Raw genomic sequence first — 23,323 nt, forward strand, 5'->3', positions numbered from 1 at the left:
CGTCAACCAGTTTGCAATCCAGGCCACCACCTCGGCACTCACTCCTAAGCTTCTCGTTTTATTCACCAGTCTCCTGTGCGGAACCGTATCAAAAGCTTTGCTGAAATCCAAGTAGATGACATCGAGCGCTCTTCCTTGACCCAATTCCTTGGTTACCCAGTCAAAAAGTCAATCAGATTTGTCTGACAGGATCTTCCCCTGGTGAATCCATGCTGCCTCTGGTCCAGCAATTCTCCAGACTGTAGATAGTTCACAATTCTCTCTTTCAACAGTGACTCCATTACTTTTCCCACCACCGAAGTTAGGCTAACCGGTCTGTAGTTACCAGCCTCCTCTCTGTTCCCACTCTTGTGAAGCAGGACCACCACCACTCTTCTCCAATCTCTTGGCACCACTCCCGTTTCTAGGGATCTATTGAACAGGTCACACAGCGGACCCGCCAGCACATCTCTGAGCTCCCTCAGTATCCTTGGATGAATCCCATCCGGCCCCATGGCTTTGTCCACTTTCAGATTATTTAGCTCTTCCCATACATTTTCTACTGTAAAAGGATTTTTATCTACTCCACTCCCCTCCAGTTTCTTGTTGTGTAGAGATGGTCCTTCTCCAGGGTCTTCTTTAGTGAACACAGAACTGAAGTATTCGTTTAATATTTCTGCCATTTCTTCGTCTCTCTCCACACATTGATCATTTCCACCTTTCAATTTCACTATACCACTTTGAACTTTTCTCTTTTCGCTGATGTATCTGAAAAATGTTTTGTCACCATTCTTTATGTCCTTGGCAATCCTCTCTTCCGCTTGACTTTTTGCCGACTTGATTAATTAATTAATTGATTAAAAGTATATAGCAATTGCTCATAGTTGATATAGGCCGGCACTACTAAAGGCAAACCTTGTGGAGGTGATGAGGGTAGTGGTGGTGGAGATGGTGGGGGAGGTGGTGCCCCTCTCGTCTTCCGTCTCCTCCTCCGAAGTACTAGTGGTGTCTGAAATGAGAAATAGAAAGCGTTACCAAGATTCAACCCCAGGTGACAGCCAGGAGGGGGGTGACAGCTGGGAAGTCGGCAGCCACGAGTGGAGCCCATCTCGCTCGTGGCAGAAGAAGAGGGAGGCCTCCAGGATGTGAGATATGTAAGCACTGAGTGGCCACCTAGAGTGATACGGGTCTGGAGCCAAAGAAAGTATCAACCCCCAGTGCCAAATACTTTAGGAATGCCACTGCGATTACTATTTGTAATTGATATTATTAAACATTTCAAACTTCTTACACCTCTTGCATGATCATATCACTGTATTCGCCTTTTGTATAGTATTTCCTAGTTTGATTTGAAACCAACAATACATACCTTCCTGTAGCCTATGCCAGGCACGCAGAGCCTGAAGGAACTCCCGGTCCTCCCTGCAGAGTCTCCGTGCCCACTTTTTCAATGCCTCGATCTGGCGACCAAGAAAAAAATATAAAACATTCAACAATGCAAGAAATTGATTTATGCTTCTTGAATAATATTTTCCCTCCTGAGCACTATTCAAGCCTCATCACCCTGATTCTGGCCCCGAGGGGAACACAGAGTGAAAATATAGATGCCTCCCATCTGCCACTATTAATTTGGGCCAGCAGCCAGACATCACCTTCTCTAAACTTGGGCAGATTCCCTCCCCTCCATCTTATCTTGTATAGAAAGCACCGTACAAAATGGATGTCTTGGGGAGGCTATGGGGATGAACATCCATGATTATGCGCACTAATGACCTCCTCCACGTGCATGTCCTTTATCTGATACACAACCATAAACCGACATACAATACTCATTTAGGTCTCTCAGACACCTATTACCGTGGCCTATCCAAGGCGTACACGGGACGCCACAAACATAGATGTTCTACCGTTCGGCCTAGATCTAGAACATAGATGCCCTAGTACTAGCCATATTCTCCTCCCTGCCTAATTATAGAACCCAGTATTAGGCATATTATCCTCGGGAAAAAGGCCTGCGCGTTAAAAGTTGCCCTGAGCACCCACCAGGCCTCATTGGCCTGGTCCTAGTTCCATAGATGCCCAGGGCGAAAGTGGAGATGCCTTTCATCATCTATTATTAATTTGGCCAGGAGCCCTCTGTCCACAGCTGAAAAGTTGGGTAACCTCCCCTACAGCATGGCTACCAACAATACGCTCTAAATGGACATCTGGGCATGGCTGCAGGGGACAGACGTACATGCCTATGTGTACAAAACAGCACTTCCTTGTGGACATCCATTTGCTGACTCAAACCTCAACGGATATCCAAAACTCAAATTTGTCGGGGTCATGCAGCCCCTTCTGGGAGACCTCTAGCACAGGTGCCAAAATCAGGATGCTTTGCGCATTGGGTATTAATAAAGGATGCCGAAGGAACAGGCCTTTGCAAAGCATCCCTGCTTCTGGTGTCTGCATAGGCCCCGTACGTTGCTGATGATTAAATGTCCAAGGCAGGCCGAAACCGACACATTGGAAAGGCCTTGGCCATTCAGTTCTGAAGGACGTGCAGGCTTCATGGACCATAAAAATCAGGATCCTTTGCGGGTTGGGCGTAGATAAGAGATGCAGAAGGAACAGGCCTTTGCAAGGCATCCTTGGTTCTGGTATCCGCGAAGGCCCCGCACATTGCTGACGATTAAGCATCCAAGGCAGGCTGAAACCGACGCCTTGGAAAGGCCTTGACCATTCAGTTCTGAATGATGTGCGAAGCTTCATTGTCACCAAAATCATGACCCTTTGCGGGGTGGGTGTAGATAAGGGACACAGAAGGAACATGCCTTTGCAAGGCGTCCCTGCTTCTGGCATCCACGAAGGCCCCGCATGTTGTCAATTGAACGTCCATGGCAGGCTGAAACATGGACGCCTTGGATAGGGGAGAGTGATGCAAATAATAGAGAACAGAATCGTTAAATAAATTCCAAAAATTTATTGACACAGAATAAAAATTGTATTAAAATACTTTTCGGTGCTGGGAACATCTTTCATCCTTGGATCATAGCTCCTGAAATAAAACACAAAACAGGATTTAACTTTTCGCATGGTAATGAGAGGCCAAGGGTAGTGAGTAGTGAGATTTAACTTTTCGCATGGTAGTGAGAGGCCAAGGGGGTGGTGCTAGCATTTGGAGTAGGTGGGATATTGCGAGGCATAGATGACAGACTTTAATCAAGATGTGAAACCAATCCAATCAAGATGTGTTATAATAAGGAAAATATAAAAGGATTTTGCAGAGGCATTTTTTTGAATCAAGAGCGCATCAATATCCAGACAAGGGGTTAAGAATTATAGTTATAATTGATAACAACTTAGATGAGAAATAAGTCTCAATGATCCTTCTCAAACATCATAGCCCTGCACTGTGTTGTCCACTTCTGCAGCCGGTTCCAGAGGTGGATCTGGTGGCAAGTTTTCTGCAACCTCAGCATGCATGCTAAATCGCAAACAAATGTTGTGTAGAATGTAGCAGGCTATAATAATGTTTGACACCTTGTCTGCACTATATTGCAGGGCTCCACCCGAGCAATCCAAGCACCTGAATCTGACTTTTAGTACTCCAAAGGTCCACTCTGTCACGTTTCTCATACTAGCATAGGCCTCATTATAGTGTATTTCCACTGTGGAGTGTGGGGACTAGAGCAGAGTTAGCAACCAGGGCTTACAGCCATAGCCACCATCACTTATATAAGGTCTAACCAAGGATGCATCAAAAAACACTACAATGACAAAAGCAAGCATAAAATATATATATATACTCTATTGTATACCTAATCAACCTAACACTACAGTCCTTACAGCATACCATCATCCCACCTAGCCAATGTCACTTACCGATTAGCCAACTATCACCTTTTCTCTCCTGCGGGAAATGGGCTCCAAGAAATGAAGGTACAAGAATGTAGGAGTCATGGCAGCTCCCAGAAACCTTGCAACAGCGTTAAGGATTCGAAGGTGCGTATCACATACGACTTGCACATTCATCGAATAGAATTGCTTGCGGTTCCAGAAGGAACTCTCCTCTTCAGACTTTGCGACCAATGCAAAATGGGTACAGTCAATGGCACCCAACACATTCGGCATCCCTGCAATTGCCATGAACCCACAATGGATCTCCTGCAGTTGTACTGGGTCGTCAGGAAACATGATGTACTTCTTCATGTGCCTCATCATCGCCTTCAAGACCTGTGCGAAATGCCGCAAGAACGAGACCTGGGTAATCCCCACAACGATACCAACTAGATTAAGAAAACTTCTGGTGGCGAAAAAATGTGAAGTGCCCAGAGGTTTTGTCAACCCAGGCATATCATGGTTGTGATTGTGCAGGTCTTCATATAGGGCCATGAATTGCCCTTGAGCTGAGCCGGTACATTCGCATCACATCACATTAGGACTTTTCAGCTTGGAGAAGAGAAGACTGAGGGGGGATATGATAGAGGTGTTTAAAATCATGAGAGGTCTAGAACGGGTAGATGTGAATCGGTTATTTACTCTTTCGGATAGTAGAAAGTCTAGGGGGCACTCCATGAAGTTAGCATGGGGCACATTTAAAACTAATCGGAACAAAGAGCAAGGAAGGGAAACGAGGGAGCGGGAACGCGGGAACGAGGACGGGGAACACACAAACGGAACCCAACAAGCAGGAAAGAAAACAAGAGGAAAACAAACAAACAAGCAACCAACCACACAGCACGGACAATACAAACAGACAAATGAGGAACAAGCAAAGACCAACAAAAAGGCACCCAGAAACACCAAGAAGACCTGGGGGAGGGAACCCAGGGCGGGCAAAAGAGAACCAGCAAAACCAGTGGGGGTGCAGGCACCTCCTGCAGGTCGTAAAAACCCCAATCTGGCAACATGATGACAAAAAAAAGTCTGGAGCAGGCGCCTCCTGCAGGTCATTAAAAAAAGAATCCAGACAGTTGGCGCCTCCAGCAGGTCGTGACTATGGCAAAACTGGTGCCTCCAGTAGGTCGTACACACAAAAATATATCCTGAAAAAATTTTTCCGGTCCATCACAGTCCAGGACATGGAAACAAGACAAGGAACAAGGCAGATCCATCGGCGAACACCGTCGGGCACATGGCCTTGCATTCTGTTGTGTTGGGCCTCAAAGGGCCTTGCATTCTGTTGTGTTGGGCCTCGAAAGGCCTTGCATTCTGTTGTGTTTCTGTGATTTTCGTGCCCATGGGCCTCAGCCCGACCCAGACCTTCTGAGCCGAACCAAGGGTTGACAGTGGCCCCGCATGGCTGACGGTCTACCCTCCGCCAGGCCGGCAAGCTCCCATGGCCAAACATCCGAGGATGTTGGAAGGTGAATGGTCCTCCGACCATTCCGGGCCTTTCGGACCTGCTGCGAGCAGCATGGAGCAGCAGGCCTGGCCTGAGATTGAGGGCAGACGGGCCTTGACATGAAGATTGATGCAACGGCATCACATAGCACGAAGACTTGGGTTGATGCGACGGCATCCATGGCATGAAGACTAGGGGCTGATGCGACGGAGATGGTTCAATGATGAAGCGCGGTTCCTCCGGTACCTTCTGTAGATTCGAAGACGTGTGATAGGGCATCGGCCTTGACATTCTTGACATTCTTCCCAGCGGGTCTATTGCGACGGACGAAGTTGAACCTTGTGAAGAATAGAGCCCAACGAGCCTGCCGTGGATTGAGTCGTTGAGCCCGCTGCAGGTACTCTAAGTTTTTGTGATCCATATAGACCGTAAATTGCTGCTGTGCCCCCTCTAGCCACGGCCGCCATTCTTCCAAGGCTACCTTTATCGCCAAGAGTTCCTTATCTCCTATGGCGTAGTTCCGTTCGGCCGGGGAGAATTGGTGGGAGAGGTAGGCACATGGACGTAGTTTGTGCTTTTGAGAGGTCTGGCTCAGAACGGCGCCAGCGCCTTCTGAAGATGCGTCCACCTCGATGGCAAACAGCCACTGCGGATCCAGATGTTGAAAGCACGGCTGTAACAAGAATGCCTCCTTGAGGCGACGAAAGGCAGCTTCTGCCGCAGGAGGCCATTTTTTGGGGTCCGCGCCTTTTCGGGTCAGGGCAGTCATCGGGGCAACGATGGTTGCATAATGCAGGAGAAAAGATCGGTAATAGTTAGCGAAACCCAGAAACCTCTGGAGTATCTTGAGTCCTGACGGCTGCGGCCATTCCCGAATGGCCTTCAGTTTCTGTGGGTCCATGCGAAATCCTTCTTTGGAGACTATATATCCCAGGAAGGGAAGGGATTCTTGTTCGAAAAGGCACTTTTCCAGCTTCGCGTACAATTTGTGTTCTCTAAGATGCTGTAGTACTTGGATGACGTGCTGACGGTGAGCAGACAGGGTATCTGAAAATATCAGTATGTCATCCAGGTATACGACCACACATCGGTACAAGAGGTCGTGTAGTATTTCATTCATAGTGTTCTGGAACACTGCGAGGGCATTACAGAGCCTGAACGGCATTACTAAATATTCATAGTGGCCATCTCGGCTATTGAAGGCCGTCTTCCACTCATCGCCCTCTTTGATGCGGATCAAATTGTAAGCTCCCCGGAGGTCAAGCTTGGAGAAGATCTGTGCTCCTTGCAAGCAGTCGAAGAGTTCCGAGATGAGGGGTAGCGGATATCGGTCCTTGACCGTTATGGTATTCAGGCCCTTATAATCAATGCACAGACGCAGACTCCCGTCCTTCTTGGTGACGAAGAAGAACCCCGCTCCTGCGGGGGACTGGGATTTCCGGATAAATCCTCTCTCCAGATTTTCCTCAATATATTCCCTCATGGCCTGCGTCTCGGCCGGAGAAAGGGCATAGGTGCGTCCTTGAGGAGGCTCTGTCCCTGGGAGAAGATTGATTGCGCAATTGAAGGATCGATGCAGTGGCAGTAATTCAGCCTTTTGTTTAGAGAAAACATCCGTGTATGCGACATAAGGAGCGGGTAGACCTGGGAGACTGGTGGAGGCTATGGAACAGGATGCTGGCACCACGGAGTGGAGACAATTGCCGTGGCAATTCGGTCCCCAATGAGCCAGCTGCAGTGTCTTCCAATCAAACTGGGAATCATGATCCTGGAGCCACGGAAGTCCTAGGACAATCAGATGGATGGAATATTCCAGGACGTAGAATGAGATTTGTTCCTGGTGCAGGGCCCCAGCTCTGAGCTGGATGGGAATCGTAGTGTGTGTCACCTGTTCTGGGAGGGGCTTCCCCTGGATCAAAGAGATGACCATGGGAACAGGAAGGCGGACTTGTGGGATCTTTAAGTGTTCCACCAGGCCTTTCATTATAAAATTGCCGCCGGCGCCAGAGTCCACTAGAGCTAAAGTGTGGAAGTCTCCTTCTAGCGTGGTTAATGACACTGGCAATGTTAGTGGAGGTGCAGGTGTGGTACGGCCCAGGAAGAGACCTCCTCTAGGTCCTAGGCCCGAGAGTTTCCCAGTCGTTCTGGACAGGCGGCTACTCGGTGGCCCGCCATGCCACAATAAAAGCAGAGTCCCTCCTTCGTGCGCCGCCGCCGCTCCTGCGGAGATACTTTCCCACGACCCAACTCCATGGGTTCGTCGGCGGGTGCCCGAGGGACTTCAGGGGCACTCTTGGATGGAGGAGAGGATCTCCTTGCTGCTTTAGTCACCGGGATGCGAAACCTCATGCAACAGTCTACACGATTGGCCAACTCAATCATGCCGTCGAGATCGTCGGGGAGTTCCCTTGCCGCCAACTCGTTTTGAAGGCGCGAGGCTAGGCCCTTCAGGAAGATACCGTGCAGGCAATCCTCTCTCCAATTCAGCTCCGTGGCCAGGGTGCGGAATTCTGTGGTGTACTCACAGTATGGGTGCCCTGCCGCAACCGGAGCAGTTCGGAGACCACAGTGGACTTGCGGACGGGTTCGTCAAACATCTGCCGAAACGCAGACAGGAACTGGGTCAAGTCTCTAAAGACCAGATCACTTCTTTCCCATAGGTGAGAGGCCCAGATCAGGGGCTTCCCATTGAGCAGGGACATGATGTAGCTAGTCTTGACCAGGTCGCTGGGAAACTGCGCCGGCAGTAAGGAAAAGCGAACCTGGCACTGGCTGAGAAATCCTCGACACAACTTTGCGTCTCCGGCGTATCGAGAGGGCGCTGGGAGTTGTGTGGGAGTAACTTGTCCCTGGTCACCTCCGGAGGCCTGGACGGAGTGGGGTTGAGTAGGGCGACCTCCTTGCACCCCAGGTGGAGACGGCAGTGCAGGATTCTTAGGCCCTAGCGCTTCCAGGCGTTGGGTCAGGCCCTGTACCGCAAATACCAGGGCGTCGAGGGTCTGTTGTTGGTCTTTCAGACGCTGGGCCATCCCAGGAATGGCCTGGCGGGCAGATACCTCCGCCGGGTCCATGGACTTGGCAATCTGTTAAGCTCAGGTTGGTGGACCCTTGGGCTGATGGGAGGATGGAATACCTTGGGGAAGACCCGAAGGTTCTCCCATCGGGTGGCAAGGCAGGAACCGAAGACGTGACCAGTGGACCCTTGGCACTGGAGACTGCGGCGACAGTGGAAGCGGAGGAAGAGTCGAGAAGAGGAGCGGTGTCTTCACCCCTGGAAGTCTGCGGTTCCCCCAGAAGGAGCCCGTAGGAACCCAGACCGCTGGGACTTAGGTGGACCTTTGAGAGGTCAGGTGACAGTGCAAGGGCCAACTGGAGCTTCACCCTGAAAGCCCGTGGTCCCCCCGGGAGGAGCCTGTAGGGACCCGGGCCGCTGGGACTTAGGTGGACCTTTGAGAGGTCAGGTGACAGTGCAAGGGCCGACTGGAGCTTCACCCTGGAAGCCCGTGGTCCCCCCGGGAGGAGCCCGTAGGGACCCGGGCCGCTGGGACTTAGGATGGCCCTTGGAGACGGTAGTCTTGAAGAAGTCCTAGGTCAAGTGCCCGAGGGTCGTCGCTCACCAGTCCAAAGTCGTACTCCGGAGAATCACCACTTGCCAATCCGAAGTCAGGAACCAGAGAATCACCGTAAGCCAATCTGAAGTCAGGAACCAGGAACACGAAGACAAAGCAGGAACCAGAAGCCAAGCTCGAGGAACTCACCGAAGCAAGCAGACTAGACAAAGCTCACAGGAGATGTTGCCAAGTCAAGGAATGGTCAGAGGAAGTTTCCCTTTATACTTCCTCTGACTCTGGAGATAGGAATCAGCTGAATCCACTTAAAGGGACGAGGTCCCTTTAAATCAAATGAGGAGGCGCGGCCTCGCGCCTAAGGATGGCGGTGGCCATCTTGGATCTGGGCCACAGAGGAGAGCAGTGGCGGCCGCGAGGGAGGATCAGGAGCGGCTCCGATCCTAGCGGTCAGCCCGGGGACTCGCGCAGCTGCGTGGAGGTGCCGGGTCCAGCGCGGGGCGGTCGGCCCCACCGTGGTTGGAGGACGAGGTAGGGGACCGTGCCCGTGGATGGCCATGGGCGCGGAACACAACAAGTTATTAGTAAGTATAATAGTAATAGTATAGTATAGGGTAAGGGTGGTACACTGCTACTAGTATTTCTGTTCTTTTATTTATTTATTATTTATTTAGAGATTTTTTATATACCGCGGCACTTTAAAAACATCACCTCGGTTTACAATGAACAATAAATCAGCAACAGGCTTTACAATTAAATGAGATTAAGAGGAAACATTATAAATGAACAATAAATTATTATAAATGAACAATAAATCAGCACCAGGCTTTACAATTAAATGAGATTAAGAGGAAACATTATAAATACCACATAAAAGAAAACTATTGAGCCAATGAGAATCATATTCAACAGTTGAGGCATGCCTAATAAGAAAAGGAGATCAGAAGCAGGTACAATAAAACTTAGCAATGAGCAATTCATTAATATGGAGTGTGGAAATGGCTCCGACAAACAGACTATACAAAGAGTGGGTGTAGAGAGGACATTTAGATACAATAGGTGAGCAGGATTTATGTCAAGATTTCTATTTGAAGGCAGAAAACGAATTTTGAGTGGAACAATCGATCAGCATTTCTAATAGGAGATGATTATTGAGTGTAAGCTAGTTTGAACAGCCAGGTTTTAAGGTTCTATTTAAATTTCCTATGGCAGGGCTCTAGTCGCAGGTCTGTAGGCATTTTGTTCCAGATGTTGGTTCCAGCAATTGTGAATGAGCGGTCTCTCATAGCGGCGTGTTTGATGTGCTTAAGAGATGAAGAAACAAGTTTGGCCTGGTGCATTTTTCTTATTGGTCTCTTTGATGAGCGGAAAGTAAACTGATCAGAGAACCATTGCATATCTTGGTTATAGATAGACTTATGAATGAGGGTGAGTACTTTGAATAATATCCTAGATGCTATAGGAAGCCAGTGAAGGAATTGGAGAGCTGGTGTAATGTGTTCATGGCGGTGCGTATTGGTGAGTAAGCGTGCAGCGGTATTTTGTAGCATCTGTAATGGTTGTAGAGAATTTTTAGGGAGACCTAGTAGGATGGAATTGCAGTAGTCCAGTTTTGATAATATTGTAGCTTGTAAAACTGTCCGGAAGTCATGTGGATGCAGGAGAGGTTTAATTCTTTTTAGAGTATGTAGCTTAAAGAATCCATTTTTGATAGTGGCAGTGATAAATTTCTTTAAGGAGAAATGATTGTCAATGATAACGCCGAGGCTGCGGACTTGCTGTAAATTGAGAGTGTCAGATGGTGAATGTAAGTTAGTGTTAAAAGAAATGTTTTGTGGAGTGATGATGAGGAGCTCTGTCTTGTTAGTGTTTATTGCTAGGAGATTTTCGGTAAATAGTTTCTTTATTTCGACAAGAGCTGTATCCCAGATTTTCAGAGCATTGGGTAAGGAATCATTGATGGGGATGAGGATCTGAACATCATCTGCGTATATGAAATGTGGGAGACCTAGTTTCGCCAAAAGTCAATAGAGGGGAGTGAGGTATATGTTGAAAAGTGTAGATGATAGTGAGGATCCTTGTGGCACGCCTTGTAATAGTTTTCTGTGTTTCGACTCATGGCAGTCAATTTTAACACTGTATGTCCTGTCCTTTAGAAAAGATTGGAGCCAGCAAAGGGCAGTGCCAGCGATGCCAATTTGCGAAAGGCGGGAAATGAGGGTCTTGTGGTTGACAGTGTCAAAAGCAGACGAAATGTCAAGAAGAGCCAGTAAGTAAGAGTGTCCAGTGTCGAGGGTTTGTAGTATTGATTCTGAGAGTGACAGGAGAAGGGTTTCTGTACTGTGTTTCTTGCGGAATCCATATTGAGATGGGTAGAGTAGTTGATTTTCGTCTAGAAATTCTGTGAGTTGCTTGTTAATGACTTTCTCAATAATTTTAGATAGGAAAGGGAGGTTCGAGACCGGGCGATAGTTTGCTGGTTCTGAGGGGTCCAGGTCAGATTTTTTGAGTGTAGGCTTTATTATAGCATGCTTAAGTTGAACCGGTACAATACCAGAGGAGATAGATTTGTTGATAATGTTGGTAATGGGTGTGGCAATTCTTGTAGGAATGGATAGGAGTGTTTTTGTGGACATGATATCAAGCGGGTGCATCGCTGGTTTGATTTTTTTGAGGATCGTTTCAATTTCTGAAGCTGTTATGGTTTCGAAATTTGTGAGAGTGGCTGAGTGGATCATGGTAGGATTAAGATTGTGTGCTGATAGTGTGTGAGTGGGAGAGATGACGCATGTGTTGGAGGTCGGAGAGAAGACTGGTGGAGGGGGAGTGGTAAAGCGAGCCATAATATTAGCAATCTTGTCATGGAAGTAGGCTGCTAGTTTCTCACATCTGTTTTCGTCCTCATTGTTTGTATTGAGGTTTACTTGTGGGGTAATGATGCTAGAGACATATTGGAATAGGGCGCGTGGGTTAAACTGGTATTGGTGGATTCTTGATGCATAATAGTTTTTCTTGGCTTCATCTGTTGTTTTACGATACAGCTGGAGTAGTGATCTGTATTTTTTAAGTAGCACAGGATCTAGGTTTCTACACCATTTCTTTTCCATTCTACGGAGATCAATTTTCATTATTCTAAGGTCAGCGGTGTACCAAGGTTTTTTATCTTTCTTTTCGGTGGAAATCTCTTTAGTAATTAGTGGGCAGAGTCGATTTGCAATGTTGCTGGTAATTTGAAACCATGAGGAGCAAGCCGAGTTGGCATCGGAGAAGTCTAACTTATGTAGATCCTCTGTAAGCGCATCAATGATGTCTTCAGTTTTGCATTTTTTTCTGAAATTTATTGTCCTTTTGTTAGGGCGAGGTGTGTGGGTATTGTGATTGATTGTGCAGCATGTGTCAATTCGGTAGTGATCTGATCAAGGTATGGGGGTGCATTGGGGGTGGTCGGTGCGTATGAGAGAATTAGTGAAAATAACATCCAGGGTGTGTCCTGCTTTGTGAGTGGGGCCCGATACCATTTGTTTAAGTCCAAGGGCATTCAGTGTGGAGAGTGTGGCTTCACATGCTGGAGTAAGTGCGGAGCGGTCGAAATGAAGATTTAAGTCTCCTAGGATGATGGCGGGTATGTTGATGTCAATGTGCTTCGTAATATATTCGGTAAGTGGAGAAGGATTATTTTCCAAAATGCCAGGGGGGGCATAGATTAAGCAAATCTGTAGAGCTTTTGATGTAAAGAGACCAATCTCGATCTTGTGAGGAGGTGCGATAGGTTGCAGAGTGAGATTGTATTTCTTTTTTGCAGCCAGGAGGAGTCCACCTCCTTTCTTTTTAGGTCTAGGAATAGAGAAAATATTGTATAAGTCTGTGGGTAGTTGATTTATTATGGTGGAGTCTGTGCTCTTTAGCCAGGTCTCTGTAATAGCACATATATTAGGAGACTCATCTGTGAGAATATCACCTAAAATGGTGGCCTTTTTTAGGAGGGATTGTGTGTTCAGAAGCAGAATGGAGAATGTCATCAATCCTAAGATTTGAGAGAGAGGAGAGGTCATAATAGGGATAAGCGAGTTGTAGTATGGCGTATTAAATATATTAAATACATATATTTTAAAATATATGTATTTAATATTATAACTGTTATTAGTTATAGTAGTTATAACTTTATAATTATATAACTTACTCTATGCTACTAGCAGTAGACACTGTAGCTACTAGTAGTAGCTACCTAGTAGTAATACTATCATAATCTATTTAATTTTCAATTACAAAATATATATAATTAAATAATATGACAAACATTATTATCTCTCACCTTTCTTCTTGAGGTATTCAACCTCACGAGGGTAGGAGGCCCGCCGGCAAAACTCCTCCTGGAGAGAGGCCCAGGCAGCAGTCTCCCTTTCTAAGTTAGGCCTGCTGCCTGGGGGGGTGTAGAGGTTCCTCTCATCCAGGAGGATTAGCCGAGCCAGGAGGTCCACATCAGCCCGTGTAAAGCAGGGCTTCCTGGACCTGTTTTTGGAAGCTGCCACCTTGGAGGAGAACGGTGGGAAGGAGTCTGAATCTCTTTCACGTTCCATCCTACCATGAGAAAATAAAAAAGAAGATGAAAAAAAGTATGTGCTTTAGGACAGCTGTTTGTTCAGAAGCTCACACACTAATGCAGGGAGGGAGCTGTCTCACCCTTCACCATCCTTCCCCCCCCCCCCACCCACACACCATTCACTGGCTGGGACATGGGGGAGGGGAGGAGTGAGGGTCAGGCAGCTCTCCCCCCCCCCCCCCCCCATCTGTGAAGCCAGCCTCTCACTACTAGTAATGCAGGGAGGGACCTGTCTCACCCTTCACCATCCTCCCCCCCCCCCCCCCCTCACCCACACACCATTCACTGGCTGGGACATAGGGGAGGGGAGGAATGAGGGTCAGGCAGCTCCCCCCCCCCCCCCCCCCGAGTGTGAAGCCAGTCTCTCACTACTAGTAATGCAGGGAGGGAGCTGTCTCACCCTTCACCATCCTTTCCCCCCCCTCCCCCAATTGGTGGCACTGTGTTAAACTTTTTTTTTTTTCACTAAACTAGCATAAAATAAAATGAAGTACTTTGTGGGTTAAACTTTTAATTTCCCCTAATGTAACTTCATTTAATATTATTTTTTTTTTATGCTACTTTACTGAAAAAAACGTGCATGAATTAAAATAACTATAACTAACTATATAACTAAACTAAGTAACTAGTAAAGTATAACTATATATAATACTGTAGAAAAACTAAAACAAAACCTTATATACTACTTAGTACTTACAGTGGTAGAAAAATGAGCTATGTTGAGTCAAGATCAAATTCAAGACAGTCTGCTGCCTTGCACTGTGCTTCTGCTGTCTGTCTGTAGATTTGTTAGTGCGGGTAGTAGAAGCAAAATGGCCCCTGGGGACCCCACAGAGCATGCTCAAATTAGTGCGCACTAACTTTAGTTAGTGTGCACACATTCTGCCTTTGTGCGCACTAACCCGCATTAGTGCGCAGTACCTCCGGATGAGTTAAAGTAATGGTTCTACATCCCCATTGGCTGTCTTCAAGGTGGAGCGAACCAGTGGGAACCCAGAACCATAGCTCTAGCTAACGAACTCCTCATAAATTGATATGTTTTAACTTTTAAGTTGCACTTTTTGTTAGTGCGCACTAACGCTGGTATAGTGCGCACTAACGCCAAGATAGTATGCAGTACGCCCGTTAGTGCGCACTAACTCCGTTCGTCGAAAAAAAAAAATGACCCGTGAAAAAACTAAATTTTTGCACGAAGCAGCCGACCGAAGCCCGACTCAATACCTAAAAATGAAGCACATCTCTAGTATGCACCCCAGAGTTCTGAAAGAACTAAAAAATGAAATTTCAGACCTATTAGTAAAAATTTGTAACCTATCATTAAAATCATCCATTGTACCTGAAGACTGGAGGATAGCTAATGTAACCCCAATTTTTAAAAAGGGTTCCAGGGGTGATCCTGGAAACTACAGACCGGTTAGCCTGACTTCAGTGCCAGGAAAAATAGTGGAAAGTGTTCTAAACATCAAAATCACAGAACATATAGAAAGACATGGTTTAATGGAACAAAGTCAGCATGGCTTTACCCAAGGCAAGTCTTGCCTCACAAATCTGCTTCACTTTTTTGAAGGAGTTAATAAACATGTGGATAAAGGTGAACCGCTAGATGTAGTATACTTGGATTTTCAGAAGGCGTTTGACAAAGTTCCTCATGAGAGGCTTCTAGGAAAAGTAAAAAGTCATGGGATAGGTGGTGATGTCCTTTCATGGATTGCAAACTGGCTAAAAGACAGGAAACAGAGAGTAGGATTAAATGGATAATTTTCTCAGTGGAAAGGAGTGGGCAGTGGAGTGCCTCTGTATTGGGACCCTTACTTTTCAATATATTTATAAATGATCTGGAAAGAAATACGATGAGTGAGATAATCAAATTTGCAGATGATACAAAATTGTTCAGAGTAGTTAAATCGCAAGCAGATTGTGATAAATTGCAGGAAGACCTTGTAAGACTGGAAAATTGGGCATCAAAATGGCAGATGAAATTTAATGTGGATAAGTGCAAGGCGATGCATATAGAGAAAAATAACCCATGCTATAGTTACACAATGTTAGGTTCCATATTAGGTGCTACAACCCAAGAAAGAGATCTAGGCGTCATAGTGGATAACACATTGAAATCATCAGTTCAGTGTGCTGCGGCAGTCAAAAAAGCAAACAGAATGTTGGGAATTATTAGAAAGGGAATGGTGATTAAAACGGAAAATGTCATAATGCCTCTGTATCGCTCCATGGTGAGACCGCACCTTGAATACTGTGTACAATTCTGGTCGCCGCATCTCAAAAAAGATATAATTGCGATGGAGAAGGTACAGAGAAGGGCTACCAAAATGATAAGGGCAATGGAACAGCTCCCCTATGAGGAAAGACTAAAGAGGTTAGGACTTTTCAGCTTGGAGAAGAGACGGCTGAGGGGGGGGATATGATAGAGGTTTTTACAATCATGAGAGGTTTAGAACGGGTAGATGTGAATTGGTTATTTACTCTTTCAGATAATAGAAAGACTAGGGGCACTCCATGAAGTTAGCATGTGGCACATTTAAAACTAATCGGAGAAAGTTCTTTTTTACTCAACGCACAATTAAACTCTGGAATTTGTTGCCAGAGGATGTGGTTAGTGCAGTTAGTATAGCTGTGTTTAAAAAAGGATTGGATAAGTTCTTGGAGGAGAAGTCCATTACCTGCTATTAAGTTGACTTAGAAAATAGCCACTGCTATTACTAGCAACGGTAACATGGAATAGACTTAGTTTTTGGGTACTTGCCAGGTTCTTATGGCCTGTATTGGCCACTGTTGGAAACAGGATGCTGGGCTTGATGGACCCTTGGTCTGACCCAGTATGGCATGTTCTTATGTTCTTATGTTAAGGCTTTAAAAACAGAAGTCTCCCGGAGGCTTGTGCTGCAGGCGAGAAGAAGGCCTTGTACCACGAGGCGCCCTACACAGCCATCCCACGGGCTGGCCACAGACCACGACAAGGTATGCCAAGAAAGGTGGACAGACTAGGGACCTGGAAACTAGACGAAGAGCTGAAGATGAGACGGACTGAGTCAAGACAGGAACATCGGTTATCAGGAACATGGAACATGGCACCTCAGGACTTGGGACGTCAGGACATCTTGACATGGAACATCTGGAACATCAGGAACAGAAGACAGGCAATGAGGGAGCTCCAACGAGGGATGAGACCAGGGACATCAAGGAGACGAAGAGCAGGAACGTGAAGAGCATGGAAAGAAGATCCATCAAGGCACAGGAGACCACAGAAGACCTGGATTGGAAGGAAGAACAGCAGACACTGTGCAAACCCGATCCAAAGGCTGTGAAGAACTGAAGCAGGTCCCTTTTATAGGGCTGAAGCAGATGAGGTTGGATGACATCATCAGCGAGGGCCGCAGGGCTTTTCCTCGTTTGGTGAACGGCGATGGAGGATGTCAGTTCCGGTAAAAAATAATGGATATTTATGATTAATTGAAGAGATGGACATTTCTTGAAATTCATTGAGTATCATCGTTGTGAGTAATAATAATATATAGAGATGATGAGTGACAGATTTGAGTTTGTGAGGTCATGTTCCTTTTTGTAAGGATGAGATTGGAAGAAGTATTATGAAAGTATAATTTTGGGTTAGTCCCTGAGGAAGCCCTCATGAGAGAGGGTGAAACGGAGATATCTTTGTTGGACCAGAATTATAAAAGGAGAGAGGATTACCCTATTATATGATGTGAAGAATAATGATGTTGGATTCGTGGACCCTTGAGCCGACTAGGACCGATGATGATGCACTGTGGGAAGGCCCTCAGTGGATGTCGAAGCCAGGAGGCGGCACAGGCAGGAGACCAGGAGGATCTTCACCACTGGAGACCCGAGGTCTCCTCCCCCAGGAGGAGCCCATGAGGACCCGGGCCACTTGGACTTACGAGCGGTCTCCTGTGGGCAGGTGCTGGAGGAGGAGTTCCAGAGGACAGAGGAGAGTAGAGCTGGAGCCAGGAGGCCAACCGGATCTTCACCACTGGAAGCCCGCGGTCTCCCTGAGAGGAGCTCATGAGGACCTGAGCCGCTTGGACTTAGGCAAGACCTCCTGGACGAAAGATGAAGTCAGGAACCAGAGGACGAAAGCTGAAGTCAGAAGCCGGTGGACGAAAGCCGAAGTCAGAAGCCGGTGGATGCGAAGTCGGAAGCCAGTGGACAAAAGCTGAAGTCAGAAGCCAGTGGACAAAAGCCGAAGTCAGAAGCCAGTGGACGAAATTGAAGTCAGGAACAGCAACTAGCAACTCTAGGAAGAGTGAACCTCATTGCAAGGCGAGGAGTGGAGCCAGTTGCAGGGTTTAAGTACCCTGGGAGCATCTGACATCACCTCAGGGCAGTGCTTTACTTTCCAGCACTGGCCCCTTTAAATGTTGAGCCCCTGCGTGCGTGCCTAGGGGGCGGGGCAACAACGGAGCATTGGTGGTGACTCCCTCAAGGAGGGAGCACTGTGGCAGGAGCCAGGGAGGCCCGTACAGGGTGAAATGACATCGCAGCGGCCCGGACCATCCCCGAGGTAGGTAGAGGGATTGGGGCATGGCCCAGGACCGCAACAGTACCCCCCCCCCCCTCCTACGCCCCCTTCCCGGGGGCCTGGGTTTCGCAGGATGGTCCAAGTGGAACTGGCGAAGAAGGGTCTTGTCGAGGATGTTAGAGGCTGGCTCCCACGTATTCTCCTCGGGACCATACCCCTCCCAGGAGAGGAGGTACTCCCATCTGCGATGGAGGAACCATACATCCAACACATCCTTTACCTGATAGATGACGTCTTGTTCAGCTGTGTAGTTGGTTGGTTCGGGGGCTTGTCGTGGAAAACAGACAGGATCAAAGGCTTGAGGAGGGATACATGGAAGACGTGGTTCCTCAGGGTGGAAGGAAGGCGTATACGATGGGAAACCATACCCACTCGCTCTGCTATGGCGAACGGACCGATATACCTGGGAGCCAGGTGCATAGAGGGAGTCTGCAACCAGATGTTCTTGGTGCTCAACCACACTTTATCCCCAGGGAGAAAGACAGGAGCAGGGCGTCATAGCCTGTCGGCATAGTTCTTCGCCATAGCGGCAGTCTGTCGAAGCTTCTCCTGAGTGGATCTCCAAAGATCACGTAACTGACGTGCTGTAAGTTGCCCTACAGGGGACGGGACCATCAGAGGCAAGGGCAAGGGAGTTCTAAGGCTTTTCCCGTAGACCAACTGGAAGGGAGACATGTTGGTAGCAGAATGCCTATGGCGGTTGTAGGAGAACTCTGCCCACGGCAATAAGGCTACCCAGTCGTCTTGGAGGTCTCCCACAAAGGCACGGAGGAAGGCCTTTAAAGTCTGATTTGTGCGCTCTGCTTGGCCATTGCCTTGGGGGTGGAAAGCCGTCATAATGTCCAGTTGGGCCCCAAATTTCCTACAAAGAGCTCTCCAGTATTTAGCCGTGAACTGCGGACCTCGGTCAGAGGCAACATGGAGAGGATGCCCGTGTAGGCAGAAGATGTGTTAGGTGAAGAGACTTGCGAGTTCAGGCGCAGTTGGTAACTTAGTGAGGGGCACAAAATGGGCCATCTTCGAAAATCTATCAACTGTGACCCATATCACAGTCTTCCACTCAAACGGAGGTAAATCCACTATGAAGTCGGTGGACAAATGGGTCCATGGCTCGGTGGGAATGGGCAAAGGTTGGAGGAGTCCCCAGGGACGGCCAGCCAGAGGCTTCTGTCGAGCACAGGTGGGACAGGAACTGACATAAGTACGAACATCTCTCTTGAGGCCACCAATAGTATTCGGTCAACAGACCCAAGGTTCGAGCTACTCCCGAATGACCTGCGGTCAGCGAGTCGTGGGCCCACGACAGGACTTTTTTGCACAGGCGAGCAGGTACCACTGTCTTGCCCATAGGGATTACTTCCAATGCTGCAAGGAAGACTTTGGCCGGATCGAGGATATATAGAGGCGGATTAGGGTTATCCTCTGTTTCCGCAGTGCGAGAGAGGGTGTCCGCCCGGACATTCTTAGAAGCTGGTCTGTATCGAAGGACGAAGTTGAACCTGATAAAAAATAGTGACCATCGGACCTGTCAAGGATTAAGGCATTGGGCCCGGCACAGGAATTCCAGGTTCTTGTGGTCAATGTAAACAATTACAGGATGTTGAGCCCTCTCCAGCCACTGGCGCCATTCCTTAAACGCGAGTTTAATGGCCAATAACTCCTTGTCCCCTATGCCGTAATTCCTCTCAGTAGGTGAGAACTTCCGAGAGAAGTAGGAACATGGCAAGGATTTTCCCTTAGGGGATATTTGGATCAGAATGGCTCCCACCGCAAGGTTGGATGCGTCTACCTCCACAATAAATTGACGCTGAGGATCTGGATGGTGGAGACAGACCTCTTGAAGAAAGGATTTCTTCAGCTCTTGGAAGGCACTTAGCGCCGCTGAGGACCAATTCTTCGCTTCCGTACCTTTCCTGGTAAGGGCCGTCAGTGGAGCCACCATTCGGGAGTAATGGGATATGAACTGGCGATAAAAGTTGGAGAAGCCAAGGAAGCATTGCAGTGCCTTGACCCCCACCGGCTGAGGCCAATCCCTGATGGCCGTTACCTTCTCTGGATTCATGTGGAAGCAAGTGGAGGAGATGATATATCCAAGGAAGGGCAGATATTCTTGTTCAAACTGACACTTCTCTAGCGTGGCAAAGAGACGATTCTCTAAAGCTTCTGCAGGACTTGTCGAACGTGTATACGGTGTGTAGCCAGGTCCTTAGACTAAACTAATACATCGTCACGATATACTAAAACAGAGGTGTGCAACATGTCCCTTAACACCTCATTCATAAGGTTTTGAAAGACCGCAGGGTGATGCATAGGCTGAAGGGCATGACCAGATACTCATAATACCCGTCTCTCATGTTGAACGCGGTCTTCCATTTGTCACCTGGTCGTATCCTTACCAGGTTGTATGCGCCCCGGAAGTCCAGTTTGGTGAAGAGCTTGGCTCCTTGCAGGCGGTCTAGGAGCTCGGGAATCAAAGGCAAAGGGTACCTGTCACGTCTTGTGATGACGTTGAGCCCATGGTAATCGATACAGGGTCAGAGTGACCCATCCTTCTTTGCAACAAAGAAGAATCTGGCACCGGCCGGGGAATTAGAAGGCCAAATGAAGCCCCGGTCCAAATTCTCCTGGATGTAAGAAGACATGGCCCGAGTCTCAGGCAGCGAGAAGGGGTAAACCTGCCCTAGGTTCTGGCGTTTCCCGGCCGCTCACCACATTGAGCTAGGGAGTGCCCCTTATTGCCACAATATAAGCACAGGCCTTGAGTGCAGCGACGTGTTCTCTCCTCCCGCAAGATCGGACCTCGTCCCAATTGCATAGGCTCAACCCCTTGGGCTCCGGGAGAGGCAGAGGAGGAGGGTACCGGTCGGGGAAATGTAGACTCTGAGTTACTGGGTCTATGATTGGACTTCGCTTCATGAAAGCAGCGTTGGATTCGGCGGTCAGTCTGCCCAGCCAGATCAATCAGACTATTCAGGTCATCCGGAAGGTCCCTTGCAGCTAGCTCATCTTGGAGACGCGAAGACATGCCTTCTAAGAATATGCCGTGAAGGTTGTTGTCCCTCCAGTCTAGCTCGGTGGCCAAGGTACGGAATTCCACCGCATACTCAGCCGAGTGCCCTGGCGTAGTTGGAGTAACTTGGCGGCAACAGTGAGTCTGCGAGCAGGCTCATCAAGGATATGTCGGAAGGCCAAGACAAACTGTTCCAGGTTCCTCAGAATGGGGTCTTTATGCTCCCATAGCAGAGAGGCCCAGGCCAGGGGCTTCCTGTCTAGCAAGGAGATAATGTAACAGGTTTTTTTCAGATCCATCGAAAATTGGGTAGGCAGCAGAGTGAAATGGATGTAGCACTGGTTGAGGAATCCGCGGCACTGCTTTGCTTCCCCCGAGTACCGTGAAGGTGCCGGCATTTGTGTGGGCGTTGCCGGTCTGGGATCGGCCACGGCAACTAGCACAGGAGATATGAGTGCAGGTGCTCCATCCATACAACTGGCTAGTCTCTCTACTGTCACCATCACAGCATCAAGGCAGATTTGCTGTTGCTGTAGATGCTGGGAAATTCCGGGGATTTATTTATTTATTTATTTAAAACTTTTCTATACCGTCGTATAGTAGAGCACCATCACAACGGTTTACAGTTAGGCACAAATATGTGGTTTCTAAGTTATCCAAAGGGTGCCATTATTATACGGTTACATAGTTCAATAATATACTCTAAATGGGAATGGGTGTGGTAACCATTTACTATTAACTGTCTTTATAATTTAATACTTAATTGTGAGAGAATAACAAAAATAAGCAATACTGCTTTTTCTTGGTGACTTCCTGCTTTGTGTATGTGTTATTCCGCTACCTCACTGTGAAATGCTTTTTTGAAGCGCCATGGCGGGCCTTTAAGCCCGCCATGTCCGCCAGGTCCATGGCCTTGCAAACTGTTGGATTCGTGGATCCTTGAGCTGACTAGGACCGATGATGACACACTGTGGGAAGGCCCTCAGTGGATGTCAAAGCCAGGAGGTGGCACAGGCAGAAGACCAGGAGGATCTTCACCACTGGAGACCCGAGGTCCCCCCAGGAGGAGCCCGTGAGGACCCAGGCCGCTTGGACTTATGAGCGGTCTCCTGTGGGCAGGTGCCGGAGGAGGAGTTCCAGAGGATAGAGGAGAGTAGAGCTGGAGCCAGGAGGCCAACCGGATCTTCACCACTGGAAGTCCGCTGTCCCCCAAGAGGAGCTCGTGAGGACCCGAGCCGCTTGGACATAGGCGAGACCTCCTAGACAAAAGCTGAAGTCAGGAACCAGAGGACGAAAGCCGAAGTCAGAAGCCGGTGGACGAAAGCCAAAGTCAGAAACTGGTGGACGAAAGCCGACGTTGGAAGCCAGTGGACAAAAGCTGAAGTCAGAAGCCAGTGGACGAAAGCCAAAGTCAGGAACAGCAACTAGGAACTCTAGGAAGAATGAACCTCGTTACTGGTGACCTTTCCCCATCTTTTGAAGCCATGGGATGTTCTGGACACTCTTGCTGCTTCTTTGTTCCTGTCATATTGGCTTGAACTCCTTCCACTGCTGGTACCATTTTGCCCCATTACAGGTCCTTGGGCTATTGATGCCACTTTTAATCCTATGTTGACATAGTTTCAGTGCGTTAGAATGTAGAGATATGAATCGGAACCGGAATCGTTTCAGATTCCGGTTCCGATTCACATGTGATTTTTTTTTTCATCGGGCCCGATCGCGGTTTTGTTTATCGGCTGCGCCCGAGCCGATAAACAAAAAAACCCACCCCGACCCTTTAAAACTAATCCCTTTGCTTCCCCCACCCTCCCGACCCCCCAAAAAACATTTTACAGGTACCTGGTGGTCCAGTGGGGGTCCTGGGAGCGATCTCCCGCTCTCGGGCCGTCGGCTGCCACTAATAAAAATGGCGCTGATGGCCTTTGCCCTTACCATGTGACAGGGTATCCGTGCCATTGGCCAGGCCCTGTCACATGGAGGGAGCACTGGATGGCCGGTGCCATCTTTAAAAATGGCGCCGGCCATCCAGTGCTCCCTCCATGTGACAGGGGCCGGCCAATGGCACGGATACCCTGTCACATGGTAAGGGCAAAGGGCCATCGGCGTCATTTTGATTAGTGGCAGCCGACGGCCCGGGAGCGGGAGATCGCTCCCGGGACCCCCAATGGACCACCAGGTACCTGTAAAATGTTTTTGGGGGGGTCGGGGGGGTGGGGGAATCAAAGGGATTAATTTTAAAGGGTCGGAGTGGGTTTAGGGGTTATTTTTGTGTGCTGTTTTTCCT

The 23,323-nt window shown here is 48.2% G+C and overlaps 1 protein-coding gene across 1 annotated transcript in view; it reads right to left on the bottom strand.

The window, feature by feature from the left end:
- Nucleotides 1-857: 857 nt before the first annotated feature.
- The window catches only part of LOC115088540, a 57,645-nt gene continuing 35,179 nt past the window's right edge, over nucleotides 858-23,323 (bottom strand). Inside the window, exons 5-8 of the mRNA XM_029596799.1 lie at nucleotides 6,648-6,847; nucleotides 5,790-5,954; nucleotides 1,349-1,439; nucleotides 858-988 (exon numbers count right to left, since the gene is read on the bottom strand). Coding sequence (XP_029452659.1) covers nucleotides 858-988; nucleotides 1,349-1,439; nucleotides 5,790-5,954; nucleotides 6,648-6,847 — 587 coding nt within the window. The remainder of the gene's footprint in view (nucleotides 989-1,348; nucleotides 1,440-5,789; nucleotides 5,955-6,647; nucleotides 6,848-23,323) is intronic.

Source organism: Rhinatrema bivittatum, chromosome 3, assembly GCF_901001135.1.
Source record: "Rhinatrema bivittatum chromosome 3, aRhiBiv1.1, whole genome shotgun sequence".
Lineage (NCBI taxonomy): Eukaryota > Metazoa > Chordata > Amphibia > Gymnophiona > Rhinatrematidae > Rhinatrema > Rhinatrema bivittatum.